The 18,724-nt window shown below is 38.9% G+C and overlaps 1 protein-coding gene across 1 annotated transcript; it reads left to right on the top strand.

The window, feature by feature from the left end:
- The first annotated feature begins 459 nt into the window (after nt 1-459).
- LOC135933637 (sodium/hydrogen exchanger 3-like) lies at nt 460-15,843 on the top strand. Its single transcript, XM_065471757.1, has 16 exons — nt 460-721; nt 3,819-4,121; nt 4,524-4,684; nt 6,412-6,490; nt 6,681-6,858; nt 6,979-7,199; nt 7,402-7,604; nt 7,717-7,806; nt 7,891-7,961; nt 8,645-8,774; nt 8,903-9,048; nt 9,220-9,340; nt 11,656-11,826; nt 15,180-15,234; nt 15,316-15,399; nt 15,572-15,843. The coding sequence occupies exons 1-16, from the start codon at nt 460-462 to the stop codon at nt 15,841-15,843; spliced, it is 2,547 nt and encodes an 848-aa protein (XP_065327829.1).
- The last annotated feature ends 2,881 nt before the right edge of the window (nt 15,844-18,724 follow it).

Genomic DNA, 18,724 nt, shown 5'->3' with positions numbered 1-18,724 from the left:
CAAACAAGCTCGTATCAAGGTTTGTTATCTATAATACAATTAAACTTATAAAGAGCTTTAAAAGTATGTAAATAAGGAGGTTCTTCCAAAATATTTTAATCAACTCCATCTGAAAAGTTAAATATTAGTGAAAACTTGGTAATAAAAGCATTCACAGACTTTAATTATTCCAGTGAGTGAAGCGGCCACACTAATTGATATGGGTACACAAGTGGGAGGAGAAAGACCAACATCATAATGGGCTGAGCTTCACCTGCTGTGAAAAGCTGTATCCTTTTCAAAGAAAGGAGAGAAGAGAGTGGATACTGTGCTCTGAACTGATAAAAGATTGTAGATGTTGGAGGACAATGAGAGTGATCTGAGTGAGAAGAAGGCACAGCAAAGGGAATGAGACCAGAGCATTTGTGTCAACAGTCTAAATAACAGTTTGATTGAAGTTTTAAGGCATTTTGCCCAAGAATGGCAACTTCTTGGCTATTTAAATTTTTTCTGTGCGTGTTTCTGATGGCGTGTGGAGGCTTGAGCCTGGCTAGTGAAGAAGCAGAAACCCAAAACACACAAAGAGACACTGGGACGGGCTCAAGTTCTAACGCAACTGGAGATTTTGGTCATGGAGCGAGGCCCATCACTACACTGCGTATTGTGACCTGGAAGTGGCATCACATTACTGCACCGTACCTGGTGGCCCTGTGGATCCTGGTTGCCTGGCTCTGCAAACTCAGTAAGTCTTGCAAATTCCAGTTCACGAAAGGCTCTTCTTTCCCGACATCTATCATAAACGCCTCTGCAGCCAAGAACTTTTTAAGATGTTGTGTGTAGTTAAGCTTATTCGCATCATCTTTGTTTTGTCACTGGTTCATTTGTTTATTTCTTTTAATTATTTGTAAAGTAAGAGCTCACAAAATGTATAAAAATACTTATTAAAAAATACTGTTTTTAAATGCTCTAGGAACAACAAGTAAGTCCGCTGTCTGAAAGCAAAGCGCTCTAATAATACTATAAAGTCATTAAGATAAGATGGGGCCTGATTGTTCAAGACCTTGTATGTGAGGAGCAGGATTTTAAATTCAATTCTGCATTTAACAGGCAGCCAATGAAGAGAAGCCAATACAGGAGAAATATGCTCTCTCTTTCTAGTCCCTGTCAGTACTCTTGCTGCAGCATTTCAGATTAACTGAAGGCTTTTCAGGGAGTTTTTAGGACATTCTGATAATAATGAGTTACAGTAGTCCAGCCTAGAAGCAAAAAAAATAAAATTAAAATGCATGAACTAGTTTTTCAGCGTCACTCTGAGACAGGATATTTTTAATTTTAGAGATATTGCGCAAACTGAAGAAAGCAGTCCTACATATTTGAAGGACATGTCTTGGTCAAAATGAGTCCAAGGTTCCTCACAGTGTTACTGGAGACCAAAGTAATGTCGTCCAGAGTAAGAATCTGGTTAGATCCCATATTTCTAAGATTTCTAGGGCCGAGTACAATAACCTCAGTTTTATCAGATTTTAGAAGTAGAAAATTAGAGGTCATCCAGGTCTTTATATCTTTAAGTGTCATCGGCATAACAATGAAAAGGTATGCTATGCCTTCTGATGATACTGCCTGAAAGAAGAAGCATGTATAATGTAAACAGAATTGGTCCTAGCACTGAACCCAGTGAATCTCCATAATTAAATTTAGTGTGTCAAGAGGACTCTTCATTTACATGTACAAATTGGAGTCTATTAGATAGATATGATACAAACCACTGCAGTACAGTACCTGTAATACCTCTAGCAGGACAAGCACAGAGACGAGTCCACTGTCAGAGGCCATAAGAAGATCATTTGTAACCTTCACTAAAGCTGTTTCTGTGCTGTGATGAGCTCTGAAACCTGACTGAAACTCTTCAAATAAGCCATTCCTCTGCAGATGATCTGTTAGCTGTTTGACAACTACTCTTTCAAGGATTTTTGATATGAAAGGAAGGTTGGAGATTGGCCTATAATTAGCTAAGACAGCTGGGTCTGGAGATGGCTTTTTAAGCAACGGTTTAACTACAGCCAGCTTGAAGGTCTGTGGTACAAAGCCAATTATTAGAGATAGGTTTAAGATTGAAGCATTAACTAATGGTAGACTTCTTTCAGCAGTCTTGTACGAATGGGGTCTAAAAGATACATGGATGATTTGGAGGACGTAATTACTAAAGTGAACTCAGAAAGATCAGAAAAAGACTCTAAATAAATATCAATGATACTGAAAGTAGCTGTGCAAAATGTTATGTCTGTGAGATGATTATGGGTAATTTTTTCTCTAATGGTTAAAATTTTATTTGTGAATAAGTTCTTTAAGTCGTTACTAGTTAACGTTAAAGGGATGATTGCCTCAACATTGCTCTGACTACCGAAACCTAGGGTTGTTCTTCTTTTCTTCAATCAATGATGAGTTGTTCTAGCTTTACAAAGGGCTTTTTTATAAAGTGGCAAACTATTTTTCTAGGCTAAATGATGATTCTCAGTTATATAAAATAAAATCAAATGACACAGGGGAAAAGTATTGAACACATTAACTGAAACATATTTAATACTTACAAAAACTTTTGTTGGTGACAATGACAGCTTCAAGATGCCTCCAGTATGGAGAAACTAGTCGCATTGTTTAGGTGTGATTTTGGCCGATTCTTCCACACAAACAGTCTTCAAATCCTGAAGGTTCACTGGGTTCCTTTTATGAATTATGACCTTTAGTTCTTTCCATAAATGTTCAGTTGGATTCAGGTCAGGGGATTGGCTGGGCCATTCTAGCATCTTTGTTTTCTTTCTCTTAAATCAACTGAGAGTTTTCTTGGCTGTGTGTTTGGGATCATTGTCTTGCTAAAACATCAACCCCTGTTTCATTTCATCATCATTTTCATCATCCAGACTTTTTTCTCCCAGTATTTCACAGGCGTGTCTAAATGTTGTTCACCAAACTTTAAAGATGCTTCTGCATGTTTAAAGTCTTGGATGGACAATTGTTCTGATAATACTTTTCACTACTCTGTCTGAAATCTTGCAGGGAGCACCTGGTCATGGCTGGTTTATGCTAAAATGATGTTCTTTTCACTTCCAGATTATGGCCCCAGCAGTGCTTACTGGAACCTTAAGTAGTTTAGACATTTGTAGTTTAACTAATATCATCTGTGTGTTTAGCAACAATAAGGTTGTGAAGGTCTTGAGAGAGCTCAGTGGTTTTACCCATCATTAGATTTTTCTCCTGTGTGCGGTGTTTTCTCTGCCTCTCCTTGGTAAGGAAACCATTTTTAATAGGCCATCAGGTGAGACTGAATCAGGTCATATCAATTTGCTTTGTAGTTACTGATAGATTACAGCTGCTGTCATGACTTTTCATAGCTCTTTGCAACACCCATTCTTCACCTCTTCAATTCTTTTTGCACATGTCATTCCTCATTATTACAAAAGACTTAATTTCTGGACATCAATAGTTTGACTTCTTTGCATATGTGGGTTGGATGGGTTGTTACCAAGATCTGGTGAGAATTTCATCTCAGTAGGACCTTTAGAAATGTATTTACTTAGAAAACTGGTGACGTGTTCAATACTTATTTTACCTGCTATATATCTGTCCACAGACCCTAATTATGAATAAATTATTGCAACAGTTGCAAATGATCAACTGGAGTTTTATATTTATGGTTTACTTACAGTCCAGTGAAGGTTTGAATGTTTGCCAGCTCCAACCTGACTACAAGCAGACTGGCTTAAAATCAAAGGTTGTTACAAAGGTTGATAGCATTGATTGATGGTTCTTGTCTCTGTCTTGATCTTTTTTTCTCCTCTCAGTCATTGAGTCCAACCACCATGTCACCAACATTATACCCGAGAGCGCCCTGCTCATCTGCTTCGGTTTCATGTTGGGTGGAATGATTTGGGGTGCAGACAAGGTGCAGACCTTCATGCTGACCCCGACAGTCTTCTTCTACTTCCTGTTGCCTCAAGTCATTCTGGACGCAGGCTACCACATGCCAAACAAGCTGTTCTTTACCAACCTGGGTGCCATCTTGGTCTATGCTGTCATTGGGACCTGCTGGAATGCCGCCAGTTTGGGGCTGTCGCTGTGGGGGTGTCACATGGGAGGACTCATGGGTAAGAGAGGATTTTTATTTTGTTTCATTTCAGCAAACCTGCTGCCACGGCTCACATAGAGGAAAGGGTCCTTTTTGGGATATTTAGACTGAAAGCATATTTGTAGAAAAGGAAGTCCCTGTGTTTAATAGAGCTCAGGGCTTGCCTGATCCCTTATTCCTTTGGCTTAAGAATACTGAGTCTGGCTACTGCCGCTGGATGAGCCTATAGAGAGATTTGTCATGGACTTATCCTAGTAGGACTTATCGTACTAATAAATTAGAATGTTTTACCAAATCTCACAGCATTTTATGGTGATATATTTCAGTTTGCAGCAAAGTGGCAGATTGATCACAGCTATAGTACAAGCAAAATTTTGTACTGAGCAAAATTGAGCAAAATTTAAAAGTATATCCTGTACAGGTGACCTGGACATCGGTCTGCTGCAGTACCTTCTTTTCGGCAGTCTGATGGCTGCTGTGGACCCCGTGGCCGTCATCGCTGTGTTTGAGCAGGTCCAAGTTAACGGTGTCCTCTTTATCATAGTGTTTGGAGAGTCGCTGCTCAACGACGGCGTAACAGTGGTTCGTATGCTTCATTGCTTTGTTTAGCATTACTTAAGTAGCATAGCAGTTTGTGAGTTTGCTGAGACACCCATCATAGGAATGTACATTTTATAGACATGAAGAATAAAGGAAAAAAAGTCCAACAAAGTCCATCAAAAAAGTAACACTAACAAAAGGAGCAGGAGAAACACTAGGGAACACACAGGGAGAGTTAAGAGACAGTCTGACAAGGACTAAGAAGAAGTCAGAATCATTTATGTACAGTGGTGTAAAAAAGTGTTTGCCCCCTTCCTGATTTCCAATTTTAACTAACTGGTTGGGCCACCCATAGCAGCAACAACTGCAATCAAGCGTTTGCGATAACTGGACGTGAGTCTTTTACAGCACTGTGCAGGAATTTTGGCCCAGTCATCTTTGCAGAATTGTTGTAATTCAGCCACACTGGAGGGTTTTCAAGCATAAACTGCCTTTTTAAAGTCATGGCACAGCATCTCAATCAATTGAATTCAGTTTCGTTTATACAGCGCTAAATCACAACAGTTGCCTCAAGGTTCTTTGTCATGGTCCTGGGTCAGCGTTTTGAGTTTTCCTGTGTTTTTGTCATTTTCTATTATGATCTATGTATAATGTCTCTTTGCTAGTCTTAAGTTTATTTCCATAGTGCCTGGTTATCCAGTTTTGAGTTTCTTATGGTCCCTGTTTAGTTCGTTGATTATTTAGTCATTTCCCCATGTGTCGTTGCCCCGTGTCTTCCTCTGTGCGTCTGTGTTTATGTGTTTGTATGAGTTCTTGTGCCTTGTTTCCCCTCCTTGTGGTTTATTCCATGTTTATCCATGTTTCCCCATTCAGTCATGTCTCACTCATTCCCACTCTCTCTCCCTCATGCTCCTTCGGGTTCCCCTCGCCCCCTCTCGTCTGTCTCTCCTCCACTCCTGTGTCTTTTTCCCCATTTTCCTGTTTTATTGTGAAGGCCTCGTGTTTCCATGTTCAGCATATCTCGTTTTGCTTCCCCTGTGGTGTCATGTCAATTTGTGTCAGCTGTGTTCCCCGTGTGTCCTCACTTCCCTGATTATCCTTCTGTGTATTTATCTCCCTCCCATTTTCCTGCCTGCACACAGCCAGTTCATAACACACGTGATATTGTAAGGAAAAGATCCCACAATACTACAAAAAAAACAAACAGAGAAAACCCCAACAATTATATATGACCCCCTTGGGGTCAGGGGAGGAGATGAACAACATCACATGAGATCACTTTCACTTCACTTTCACAATGCAAGTAGCAACACTGCTTGGGTATAGTACTATAAAACTCTTCCTGAACTTATCTAGATACAACCCAATGGTAGTGCATATGAGAACACAAATGGTCAACACAATAAGATCATTATATTCCCCATTAGAATTCATTGGATCTGTACTTTCAGGAGATTGCTTATTTCCTTATGGACCGTCACATCGGATACATCCACATATCTGGCACATATTTTTGTGACCCAGTACATTAAACAGTCCTTGTAATGTCTAATTTCACCAGTGTGAGAATAGCATGGGTAATAGTCCATTAACAAGAATTTGTCTTGTGTCCCGTCTTCTGCATGCTCAGCACCCTCACCTAAATCAAAAGGCGTTGCCAATGTGATGGAAGTTTATCTCCTGTTGAATGCTACAAGCTAGAATGGACAAGTCTGGAAAACATTTTTTACAAAATGACCAGTCATTAATTTTTCTTCCACATCTCTTAGGTGCTCTTCAATGTTTTTGATGGATTTGTGTCACTGGGAGGATCCCAAATTGATGCTGCACAAATTGTTAAAGGAGTAGGTAAGACATGACATTTATTAAGCTGTCAACAAAGAATTTAGCAGTGCATGCAGCTGAATGCAGGTTTCCACAACCTTATAAACTAGGGCTGAGTGAAGAAGTCACTTGCATGAGTGAAGAAACATTTCTCCCACTGAAAACGATACGTCCAGATGAACAGAATTTGCTTTTTGGGACTCTCTCTCCACAGTTTCCTTCTTTGTGGTTGCATTTGGTGGTTCCCTTGTGGGCATAGCATTCGGCCTACTAATTTCACTTCTGACCAGATTCACAAAAAACATCCAGATCATTGAGCCAGGCTTCATCTTTGTCATGGGATACCTTTCCTACCTGACTGCTGAGATGCTTTCTCTGTCTGCTATCCTTTCGTGAGTATTTCACAATTGAAATATCATTTGTTTTATTATGTCTTATCCATTTTTCTATATGTAAAAATGTAGTAAACATATTTAGATGCATAAAGTTTACTTCTGTGTTTCCTTCTGTAGGACTGTCTTCTGCGGTGTGTTATGTCAGAAGTACGTCAGAGCAAACATGCATGAGAATTCAGTCCAAACTGTCAAATATGCCATGAAGGTTTTCGCCAATGGATCAGAAACCATCATCTTTGTTTTCCTCGGTATCTCGGCCATCGATAAGATTATCTGGGTTTGGAACACGGGCTTCATCCTCCTCACAGTCTTCTTCGTCTTTGTGTATAGATTCATTGGTGAGATTTGGTCCTTTTGCTATCACACACACATTGTGGTTTAAAAAAGTTTGTGTGTTATGCAAAGAAATTTTCTGTTACTACTGTTCCAAGATATACTCACACAAATTTATAAGGATGCATGATTTCCCTAAAATGCATCAAAAAGGCACGATGATGTAAAATCTTTAAATAACTTTTTGTGTTTGTGTTTGTACTGCAGGTGTGTTTTTCCTCACCTGGATCCTCAACAGGTACAGGCTGGTCCCGCTGGAATTCATAGATCAGGTGATTATGAGCTACGGTGGCCTACGAGGAGCTGTTGCGTATGGCCTGGCTGGGATGCTGGATGAAAACAAGATAAAAGAGAAAAACCTGATGGTCTGCACTGCTCTCATTGTGGTGTACTGCACTGTCATCTGGCAGGTAGTGAAATTTTGGCTTTTGTTAATCAGCTAATGTGTACATAAGTTTCTATCTTTTTACACAGTCTGCATTAGAGCAGAGGTTTGCACATTACTGCTTCACACTGTTGCAGGGAATAACAATGAAACCTCTGGTCACGTGGCTGAAAGTAAAGAGAGCTGAAGTGAATGAGCTCACACTCCTAGAAAAAATGACAAACAAGGTAAATCTCAAAAAAAAAACATCTCATGTTCCACCTACACAACCATTTTCTATCCAGTTATTAGAGTCCTTCTCCTTTCTTTAGATGTTTAATCACACTCTGGTCGCCATAGAAGACATATCAGGACAAATAGGACACAACTACTTGAGGAGCAAGTATGTAAAGTATGGAAGCCGGTTTCCACCACTCAAAAAAAAAAAAAAAAAAACAAGTATCCATAACTCGAAATTTCAAGTTATATTCTTGAAATTTTGACTTATTAACTCGAAATTTCGAGAAACGTAACTCAAAATTTGGAGAAACATAACGAGTTAATAGCTCGAAATTTCTTAAGAAAGTGACCTCATGAGTGACCTCATTCACGTAGATTACTGATTACTGATTAGTAACACGCACTCAAAACCGGATCGCAACAAACTGGCACTTTCACGAGTATGTTTGCTGATAGTAACGCCATGTGATTCAGCTAATAACAGAAGGATTTCATCATTTTTGAAGCTATGCTGAAAATACTCAGCAATCTGTGCATTCATGACTGAATGTAATACTGGTAGCTTAGCTGTAGCATTTGTACCTGAGGGCTTCAGCTGCAGTAACAAGGAAATGACATCATTCACGTAGATTACTGATTTCGAGTTACTTTTCTCAAAATTTTGACTTATTAAGTCGAAATTTTGAGTTAATAATAACTCAACAACTCAATAACTCAAAATTTCGAGTTATGGATCCTTTTTTTTTTAAGGCGGAAATGGGCTTCCATAGAAAAGACTTGGCACATAAATTCAAAATGCTTTTTCATTCAAAATAGGCTACAGTGATCTGTTTTCTTTTTGCTAAGGTGGAAGTATTTTGAGGAGAAGTGGATGTCGAGGATTTTGATGAAGCCATCTGCAATGAAGAAACAAGATGAAGTTTTTAATGTCTTCCATCAGCTAAACCTCAAGGATGCCATGGAATATGTGGCTGAAGTGAGCATCATTTGTACATTTTTAAGTATATTTTGCACTTTTAAGTATAGTTTGCTGAAGTCCTCATTAAAGAAAACTAATAAGATTGTCACATGTAAAGAAAGCTCTGTCTTCTTCTTCTGTTGCAGGCCGAGCGTAGAGGCTCACTGGAATTTATCCGTAAAGAAAGTGTCGTTATTAATTTCAGGAAAAGGTTTGAAAGTGAATACTCAGAGGATATGCCTGACATGAGGGCGAACATGTCAAATGGTCACCGTGCAACGTCCACTACGAGGTGAACAATCTGGATTTTTCTGATAATAAGAGAAGAGCTAAAAGCAGACTTACAAGCCAGTATATAATTGGGTGGTGATGATTTTTAAAATGGAAACCAGAGTGGAGGTAGCCCTTTTAATATTCTGGTATTACTTTAAATCACTGACATGATTGGCTTCCTCTGTACTAGAGACCCTATTCCATCAGTGAGTGTGGAAATGCACAAGCACACCATGAAGGCTATGACGGAAGCTGAGGCAGTTAACGCTCACCACCTTCTGGATCAGCATCTCTACAAGAGCAGGAATCAGGTAATGAGCACATTCAGTCATTACATGAAGGGCTTACTAAAGCAGCTTATTGCTGCACTTTCATTTAGTTAGAATAGATCACCAAACAGGAATGGGTTACTTAACGTAATCCCTGGTTCTTTGATAACAAAGTGAGGTGCTTCACTGTGGGAATTGCTTTGGCATGATCAAAGTGACTGAAGCTCCAATGACACCACATCTGTCTATGACATACCTGTCGAGCCTTAATCAGGGCTCCGCCCCCTGGACTGATACACCTCTGAACAAAGCCCAGGATGTGGCCATACCCCTAGTAGAGTGAGCTCAGAGTCCCCTGGGGGCCTGCAAGCCCATAGTGCTATAAGCCAGAGTTATGGCCTCTACTATCCAAAGAACTAGCCTCTAGCATGACAAAGGCCTGCCCTTGTAAGGAGAGGCCCAGGAAAAAAACAGCTGATCTGATTTCCTGAATTGAGCTGTTCTGTCAACATTAGTCCCCAAGGCCCACCCTCTGCTCCTTTTCCAAGAAAAATAGTGGGGGGTGAAAAGCCAGCAGCTCTACTTTAGAGTACCTGTATGATGTTTCCATCATACAGGCACTCTAAAGGCCTCAGACACACTTGAGTGAGTCCAGGAGTCAACTGTAAAGAAGAGGCGTGAATAGACAAAGCCTGTAATTCACTAACTCACTTGGCTGTGGTTAGAGCCAAGAGCAGAGCGGTCTTAAGAGAGAAACTTCAACCCCACTGCCCCGATAGGCTCAAAAGGGTGGTGGGAGAGGGCGTCTAAAACGGCTGACAGATCCCATAAAGTGACCAGTGGTCTATAGACCGGGAGCTTTCAACATGCTCGCCTGTGAAGCGACATACAAGAGGATGCTGACCTGCAGGTTTATCACCAAACTCCACGTGGCAGGCTGAGATAGCTTCCAAATAAGCCTTTATAGTGGCAAAAGCTCAACTGGAGCTTTTGCCACTATAAACTGCAGTCAGTGTCAACTGAAAGACACTGAAAAGGGATTAATTGCTTTACATAGCACAACTCTTCAAAAACCCACCATTTACTGCTGTAAGTGGAATGGGTGGAGGAGGGTCTAGCATTCTGAATCGTATCAATAACCTTCGGAGGCAGGCCTGCCACATTCAAATTCCACCTTTCATGGGCCAGGTCCAGAGAGCGACCTGGTATGGGTGAGGAGGGTATATCTCCTGTGTACCAGAGACAGAAGGTCCCTGCGGACAAGATAAGAGATGAAGTCTATTCTGAGCCCCATATACTCTGTACACTGTACGGGTTTCAAGGGACTCTTTCCAGGTTGATTGTGAAACTGAGCTCCATGAGTTGACTCTTTACCACTCTGGAGTCTTTGATTGCCTGCTCAACAATTGTGAGCATATTCGATAATTGTCTATGTAAGACAATATTCTGATGCTGCTGTTTCTTACCGGATACAGCGTTTCCTCCACACATTTGCTGAACACCCTCGGAGCTAAAGATAGGCCGTGATACTCCTACACGGGACACCACGGGAGAACTGTTAAGCAGCTAATCAAGTTAGCCTGGACACGCTGAGGGAGCTCAAAGTAGTTTCCCAGGGGAAGAAAGTGAGAATGAGTTAGGAGGGGCCAGTCAGCCATGTTAGAATGAGGGGGCGGAGCCCTGAGCACGGCTTGACAGACATGGTGTCATTGGAGCTTCCCTAGTTGGTCACGCCAAGGTGATTCCCATAGTGAAACACCGAGCGAAGTTAGAAAAAGAACATACTTCTCATTTGTGCAATTCTTATTAACCATTAAGTGAAAAAGGTATTTACGCATTGACTTTATTATACTATGTGTAATATTTAAAAAATTCCTTCTGTCATTTTAGGCATTTTAGGCAAAATTAAAATAAAATAAAATCACAAAATGCAAAAACACAAAACCTTAAAATGCATATATAACACTTTACTTGTATCCTGGTCACACCAGTCAGTCAGTTCCTGTGAAAAGATATGAAAAGTTATTCAACTGGTCTCTTTAAAGGTGAAACTAATAAAACTAATAAAAAATACATGTCTGTCAGGACCACTGTAGTTTAAAAAAAGATATTTCCAGGGATCAGCATCAACAGATGCAGCTGATAAAGTCAGGCACAGCAAATTTACAGATGCAACTGTGAGCAGTTTCGTGTACCTCAAAGCTGCCTGAGATTTATATTTGTAGAAGCGCATCAGCTATTCAATCAGCACTGAGACCAGCTGATTTGCCTGGACTGTGGCTGAGCTTTACTTCATGGTCTTAATGTTTTGTTTTATGAATGAGTAACAGACTGGCTTCTCATCCTCTTGTTTATAGCATCGTCACGGGTTCAGTCGCAGCGATTTCATAATCAACAAAGATGAGAAAGAAGTCCAGGAGATCTTCAAGAGAACCATGAAGAACCGAATGGAGTCATTCCAGTCTGCAAAGATGGGCGTTTCACCAAAGACAGTCATCAAGCACGCAAAGATGGAACACCAGCAGAAGGTAAAGAGAAAGAGAGGGAATGAGTTTAACAGAAAGAGCAAAGAGCTGATTATATCTTTGTGAGGTTCAGTGAAGAAGAAAAGTGTCTTGAAGAAGAAGTGAAGAAGAAAAGTGGCCCGTACTGATTCTTTATTTTCAGTTTGGTTTTCTGTTGTAGAAAATAGTACATAACTCCGTATTGAGCCTTTTTTAAACTTCCTTGAAATAATATTCATAAACTCTCCTCCATGTGTGAAAGTGGACAAAAATATTGGATTTTGCTTCTTTAGTAAAAACTAAAGTAAAAGTACCTTTTTTGCATTTTTGGTACAAATCCAATTCCAAAAATGTTAGGAAGTTGTATAAAATGTAAATTAAAACAAAATCCAATGATTTGTAAATCTCATAAACTTATATTTTATTCAGAATAGAGCAAAATAGAATCATGAAACATATCATATGTTTAAACTGAGAAATTAAACTGAGAAAATGTAGAATTTTAAGAAAGATATTTATTTTGAAGTTGATGGCAGCAATACATCTCATAAGAGTTGGGACATGTCCATGTTTACCACTGTGTACCAGCACACAGAACAGTACATAAACTTCTGGAAACTGAGAACCAGCAGCTGGACTTTGGGAAGAAAAATGTTGTCCTATTCTTGTCTAATCTTCAATAATTCTGGGTCATTTTTGTTGCATTTTTTGTTTCATGATGCTCCAAATGTTTTCAGTGTGTAAAAGCTCTAGACTGCAGGCAGGCCTGTTCAGCACGCAAACTCTTCAATGAAGCCATGTTGTTGTAAAAGCAGTATGGTCTTGCTTAAATATGCAAGGCCTTCCCTGAAAAATATATCATCTGGTCAGTCCAAAACCCAGGGCCATGACACTTTGGCCTACAGAAGACAGAAGTTTCCGGATCATGTTCACAAATGGCTTCTTCTTTCAATGACAGAGCTCTGACCTGCATTTGTTGATTAACTTGATTAAGTGTTAATGAGTCCATGCAGTGATTTCAGTGGCAGAATTGTGCCTGTTTTTAATGCAGATCCTTTACATTTTTTGATGATATTATGTAATATAGATGCTGAGATTTTCGATGTCTTCACAATTTTACGTTGAGGAACATTATTGTGGAGTTATTCCACAATTTGTAGACGCAGCTTTTTGCAGATTTGTGCCCATCTTTGCTTCTGAGACACTGAGACTTATTTAAGGCCTGCTACCACTTAACCCTCATAATGTCCTCCTGATTTCCATACACCTGAGGTCCTCAGGGGACAAAAATGTCCTCACTTCATTTGTGTGTTTTTTAAAGTATAAAATATAAATTGTCAATCAATTCAGTGTTACGCCTTAGTTTTACTTAAGACCAACATATTACCACAATATTTACCCTTCATTTTGCAATATAAACCATCAGACCTTGTTTACATAAAGTATACTCTGTTTTTGAGCTAAAATAAAACGAGACAATAAAATATTTAAATGTTTAGATTATTTTTGACTATCTGAATAACCACAGAGTGCTGTATGTTGAACTTTAGTGAGAATGGTTTTTTTTTAATCATTTACAAATTTTAAATGGCAGCACATAATCACACCTGTGGTCCTCAGGGGTCAAAAATGTCCCCATCTGGTTTGATTGATACTTAATTAATATGAAGTGGATTTTTCCCCCACTTTTAATTAAAACTTAATTTTTAAACATTTAGAAACTATTTCTTTATTCCATTTCAAATTTATGTCTGATAAAACCTCCTTTAAATGAATTTTTTCTTTGTTTTGGGTAAAAAAATTAATCAAATGATCAGTTATTGTGATTATCGTTTCACAACCAGAGTTGGTTGCTTTGACAGATTATCACAGACGGGTCTATGTCAAAGTTAATTTAGGAAGCTGTTTTTAAACTACTTCAAGTTTTTTACTGGCAGCAAATGTTCACATCTGTTGTCCTTTGGGCTCAAAAGTGACCCCATCTGGTTTGACTATTTATAAAGCAATAATTATAAAATATCATCCATCTCTGTGTTTCAAGGTTTTATTCATCTTTATTCCAACTCATGCATGACATTTTTCTATATTTTGGCATGGTAGGAACACCAGGGCATGGGTCTTAGTGAAGGCAAACTTTCATGAGAACAAAGGCGTGTACATGTTTGACACGAGTGCAGGAGGAAGCTCATGTTTATTCCTCTGTACTGGTCCCATCATGGACAGCTTTCTTTTTCTACAGTTGCAGAAAACAAATCCAATAAAAACCCCATAAATAAATCAAATTACTTAAAACTTATTCCAATCATGCATAGCATAGTACTGAATAACTTCTGCTATTTTCAGACCATTTGATTAATAAAAAACACATTTTTGATAGCAAAAGTGTTCTTTTGGGGATAAAAATGTCCCAAGGACAACACAAAGGTTAACCTAATCAGCTGCAAAATGTTCCTCCAGGCATTTCTTTTTGTTGTCACTTAGTTTTTCAGCCTTTAGTTGTCCTGTTCCAAGTTTTTTTGTGTGTTGCTGTCATCCAATTCAACATAAGCTAAGATTGTTCTTAAAATGGCAAAAGTTTTATACTTTATTTTGGATAAAATTAAGGCGCTACCTGCAAATCATTACTATCTGTTTTTCAAAACTCGGATTATACCCTTTTAGCAGACATAATTTGATATTTCAGTGCTTTTGTTTTTTATCATGTTTTGCAGGAGGGAATAATTTCATGCATCCATTCTCTTCCGCTTATCCTTGTCTGGGTCGTGGGGGGCCTGGAGCATATCACAGCTGTCACAGGGCAAGAGGCAGGGTACTTCCTAGACAGGTTGCCAGTCTATCGCAGGGCTCATACATAGAGACAGACAACTATTCGCACTCATATTCACACGTAAGAGCAATTTAGAATTACCAGTTAATGTAACCCCACTAACTCCATGTCTTTGTACTGTGGAAGGAAGCCAGAGTACCCGGAGAAAACCCACGCAAACACGGGTAGAACATGAAAACTCCCCGCAGAAAGGGCCCGGCCAGGTGGTGGTTTGAGTTGATATAAGATTTTAATGCCAATATCTACACAAATGTTTTTAAAATATTAAATATTCGTATATACCACATTTTTCCTTTCAGATACATGAAACACTAGTAGACATGATACATTTGTGATGTCTAATTATATCCTCAATTCAGCTGGTTGTTGTTTGTAGTGTTACAAACATGCTTTTTGCCATCAGGAAAGTTGCAGAGTTCCCTCTGCTAGACAAACTATGTAACATCAATGCTTGTAACATGGTTAAGGGTGTTGGTCTTGTCTCTTTTTTCTTCACCTTCCATTTTTTGAAACATAGCGTGTGATCAAATGACTCTTCTTCCTGTTACAGATGCCAAAAGGAAAGTCAATAAGCCAGACTAAACTCTGCTATTCTTGTGATGAAGGTTTGTATGTCTGTTTGTTTTGTTGTTGTTGTCTTCAGATTTAAAATCTTAGTGAACTAATTTTCTCATTTTCATCTTTAGACTTTGAGTTCTCAGAGGGAGATAGCGCCTCTGGCTATGACTTACCATACCCTTCTTTCCCCATGAGAGATTCCAGACCAGGAGGTAAAATAATCCACTTTCTACATCCTGTATGAAACTGAGAGAAAACAGATCAAAGCTGCAAGGGATGAGCGGCCAATAATAGTGTCACTTGTATAAAAATGTAATGTAGAGAACAGCAATGTCCCTAATATTGAACCCTGAGGTAATTCAGGTTTTTTTTTCTTTCATCAAGGTGGGATTGAGAACTCAGCCTTTGTGTCAGATTTGTACCCCACGGATTCGTTGCAGACCCCTGATTGGCTCGCAGAGGGTGAGCTCGACAGCAGCATGATGGCTCCGTCACTGCCAGGCCAGGCGAGCCCGCCCAGTTCACCGATCGAAATGCGCCGATTGGGCCTTCTTCGTATCAGCACTCGCTCTACTGACACAAAGCAGATGAACAATGATCAGCTGCCACCTCCACCAAGACCTTCTCCCTCTCCTCCTCCCAGTAGCCACATGTAACTGGATCCCAATCCCAACACCTTGTTCTATCTGAACCTGGAACAAAGACACAAAACAAATCTCAATTAACCATCTACTCTCATACTGTTTTCTTTTCCATGACTGTGTTTAGCTTCTGTGTTTCTACACAAAATATTTGTGCTCTTCAAAGACCCCCTGCTGTTTTTAGGTTCACCCTTCACTTGGCAAAGAAAAACTGCACTGAAATAAATCCTTTATCTTCATCATAAAGAATATTTTTAACACTGTCATATAATCTGTGGTTTGTAGTAAACCTGCTATTGAAAACCATTATTTAAGAATTCTTAAAAATATCTTAATATGATGCCAAAAATTTTCAAATGATGTAGATTTTTTGTATATATCAATAATAACAACAGGATTTAAAATAGAGGGATTTAAAACAGTTTCTGCTAAAAAGCTTCTAAAGCCAGCTTGCAATGTAAACGCTGTCTGTCTCCAGGTGGAAAACAGGAGCAGTGATACACCTCCTGCTGTCAGGCCTGCAGGGTTTAGGCCTGTGGTGTTCTTCTCTTTCTTGTGGCAGACAAACTATGTCTTACAGTGCCACAAATAATTTGTGTGGCATCTCAGTGACAACTGATTATTCTTTAATTTTAGTTTTAGTGGTATTTTTTATGGTTGTACAAAAACACTCCAGGGCAGTGGCTGCAATATAGGTAAAAAAAAAAAGTTGTGTATATAACTTTATTTTTTACAAATTTGGGCATGCATTTTTAAATTTTATAATTTATATTCGCATTTCAAGTTATAAAAATAATTCACTATGTTTGTGGTTTTTACAGTTAAAATATATCACTTTTTCCTACTAGAATTTTATGTTTAATGTGTGATTTCAGATTGATTGTGTTAATACAGTATGTCAATGAAAAAATAACTTTCAATTCAGGCTGTGTGAGATTATGCTAAAAAAAAGATTGATACCAAGCAAGGCAAGGCTTGTGTTTGTAAATGAACCACCCCATGTTGTGTATCTTTCTGGATTTTATACTTTTTTCACTACATATTATATAGGCTAAACAGTACATAAAATCAAAATTCACATGTTTAATTATGTGGGCTAAAGAAAAGAAGAAAGTTGTAGACTATATTTATATGAAGCATGTATATACCTGTGATGCAAACACACCGTAGTGGGAACTATTTAAACATTTGCACAGATTCAATGTACTCTTCTCAAGATTCATAGCACAGTTCAGATTCTTAGCATAGTGGTGCCGCTTTTTAAAAAATCTTTTTTAGGATTTTGGGGGGTTTCTGTGGTTTTATTTGGGGGGGTGGGGGAGACTTTAGAACCTGAAGTAACTGCTGCTGACACACACGCATGCGCTTCTGGACAGAGACCTCAGATGTTGTTCCTGGGTAAGTATCAGAGTAAATGTCTGGTTAGATACCATATTTCTAGGAATTTTAGGGCCAAGTATAACAATCTCAGTTTGATCTGAATTTAGAAGCAGAAAGTTGGAGGTTATCCAGGTCTTCATGTCTTTAAGACATTCCTGCAGTTTAACTAATTGGTTTGCTATATCTGACTTCATGGATAGATAAAGTTGGGTGTCATCTGCATAGCAGTGAAAATGTATGTTATGCCTTCTAACGATACTGCTTAAGGGAAGCATGTATATTGTAAACAGAATTGGTCCTAGCACTGAACCCTGTGGAACTCCATAATTAATCATAGTGTGTGAAGAGAACTCAACATTTACATGAACAAATTGGAGTCTGTTAGATAGATATGATACAAACCACTGCAGCCCAGTACCTGTAATACCTACAGGATTGCTTTAATCGTTCTAATAGAATATTATGGTCAGCAGTATCGAACGCTGCACTAAGGTCTAGCAGGACAAGCACAGAGTTGAGTCCACTGTCAGAGGCCATAAGAAGATCATTTGTAACCTTCACTAAAGCTGTTTCTGTGCTGTGATGAGCTCTGAAACCTGACCGAAACTCTTCAAATAAGCCATTCCTCTGCAGATGATCTGTTAGCTGTTTGACAACTACTCTTTCAAGAAATTTTGAGCTGAAAGGAAGTTTGGAGATTGGCCAATAATTAACTAGGACAGCTGGGTTAAGAGATGCTTTTTTAATTAACGTTTAACTACAGCCAGCTTGAAGGCCTGTGGTACATAGTCGATTATTAGAGATAGGTTGATCATATTTAAGATTGAAGCATTAATTAATGGTAGAACTTCTTTCAGCAGTCTTGTAGGAATGGGGTCTAAAAGACACGTTGATGGTTTGGAGAAATTACTGGAGTTAACTCATAAAGATCACTGGTGCTGAAAGTAGCTGTAGATCATTTTATATCTGTTAGATGATTATGACTAATTATTTCTACTAGTTAAAATTTTATTTGTGAAGAAGTTCATGAAGTCATTACTAGTTAACGTTAAAGGAATGGTGGGCTCAACAGTACTCTGACTTTTTGTCAGCCTGGCTACAGTGCTGAAGAGAAACCTAGGGTTGTTCTTACTTTTTTCAATCAGTGATGAACAGTAAGATGTACTAGCATTAAGGAAGGCTTTTTTATAAAGTACCAAACTATTTTTCCAGGATAAATGATGATCTTCTAAATTTGTGAAACGCCTTTTCTTCTCCAGCTTACACATTATCTGCCTTAAGGTGTGCGTTTGAGAGTTATACCAGGTAGTCAAGTACTTCTGATTCGAGGCTCTCTTTTTCACAGGAGCTACAGTATCCAGAGTCATAAAGAGGTAAAGTTATTTACAAGATAATCAACCTCTACTGGAGTAGAGGGCATTGGTACAGGGCATTGAAGATGATAACAGTGGGTGAATTATATTCTTAAACTTAGTTACAGCACTTTCAGAAAGACATCTACTGTGATGAAGTCTGC

This window comes from Pelmatolapia mariae, linkage group LG22 (assembly GCF_036321145.2).
Source record: "Pelmatolapia mariae isolate MD_Pm_ZW linkage group LG22, Pm_UMD_F_2, whole genome shotgun sequence".
Taxonomy (NCBI): domain Eukaryota; kingdom Metazoa; phylum Chordata; class Actinopteri; order Cichliformes; family Cichlidae; genus Pelmatolapia; species Pelmatolapia mariae.
Note: the sequence above shows the minus strand (reverse complement) of the source record. Positions and strands in the feature narration are given on the sequence as shown.

Bases quoted from the DNA above. Each gene is read 5' to 3' on its own strand.
- LOC135933637 (XM_065471757.1), top strand. From the start codon at position 460: ATGGCAACTTCTTGGCTATTTAAATTTTTTCTGTGCGTGTTTCTGATG. The intron at 7,807-7,890 runs GTAAATCTCAAA...TCCTTTCTTTAG, and splicing joins TAGAAAAAATGACAAACAAG to ATGTTTAATCACACTCTGGT. The intron at 8,775-8,902 runs GTGAGCATCATT...CTTCTGTTGCAG, and splicing joins CCATGGAATATGTGGCTGAA to GCCGAGCGTAGAGGCTCACT.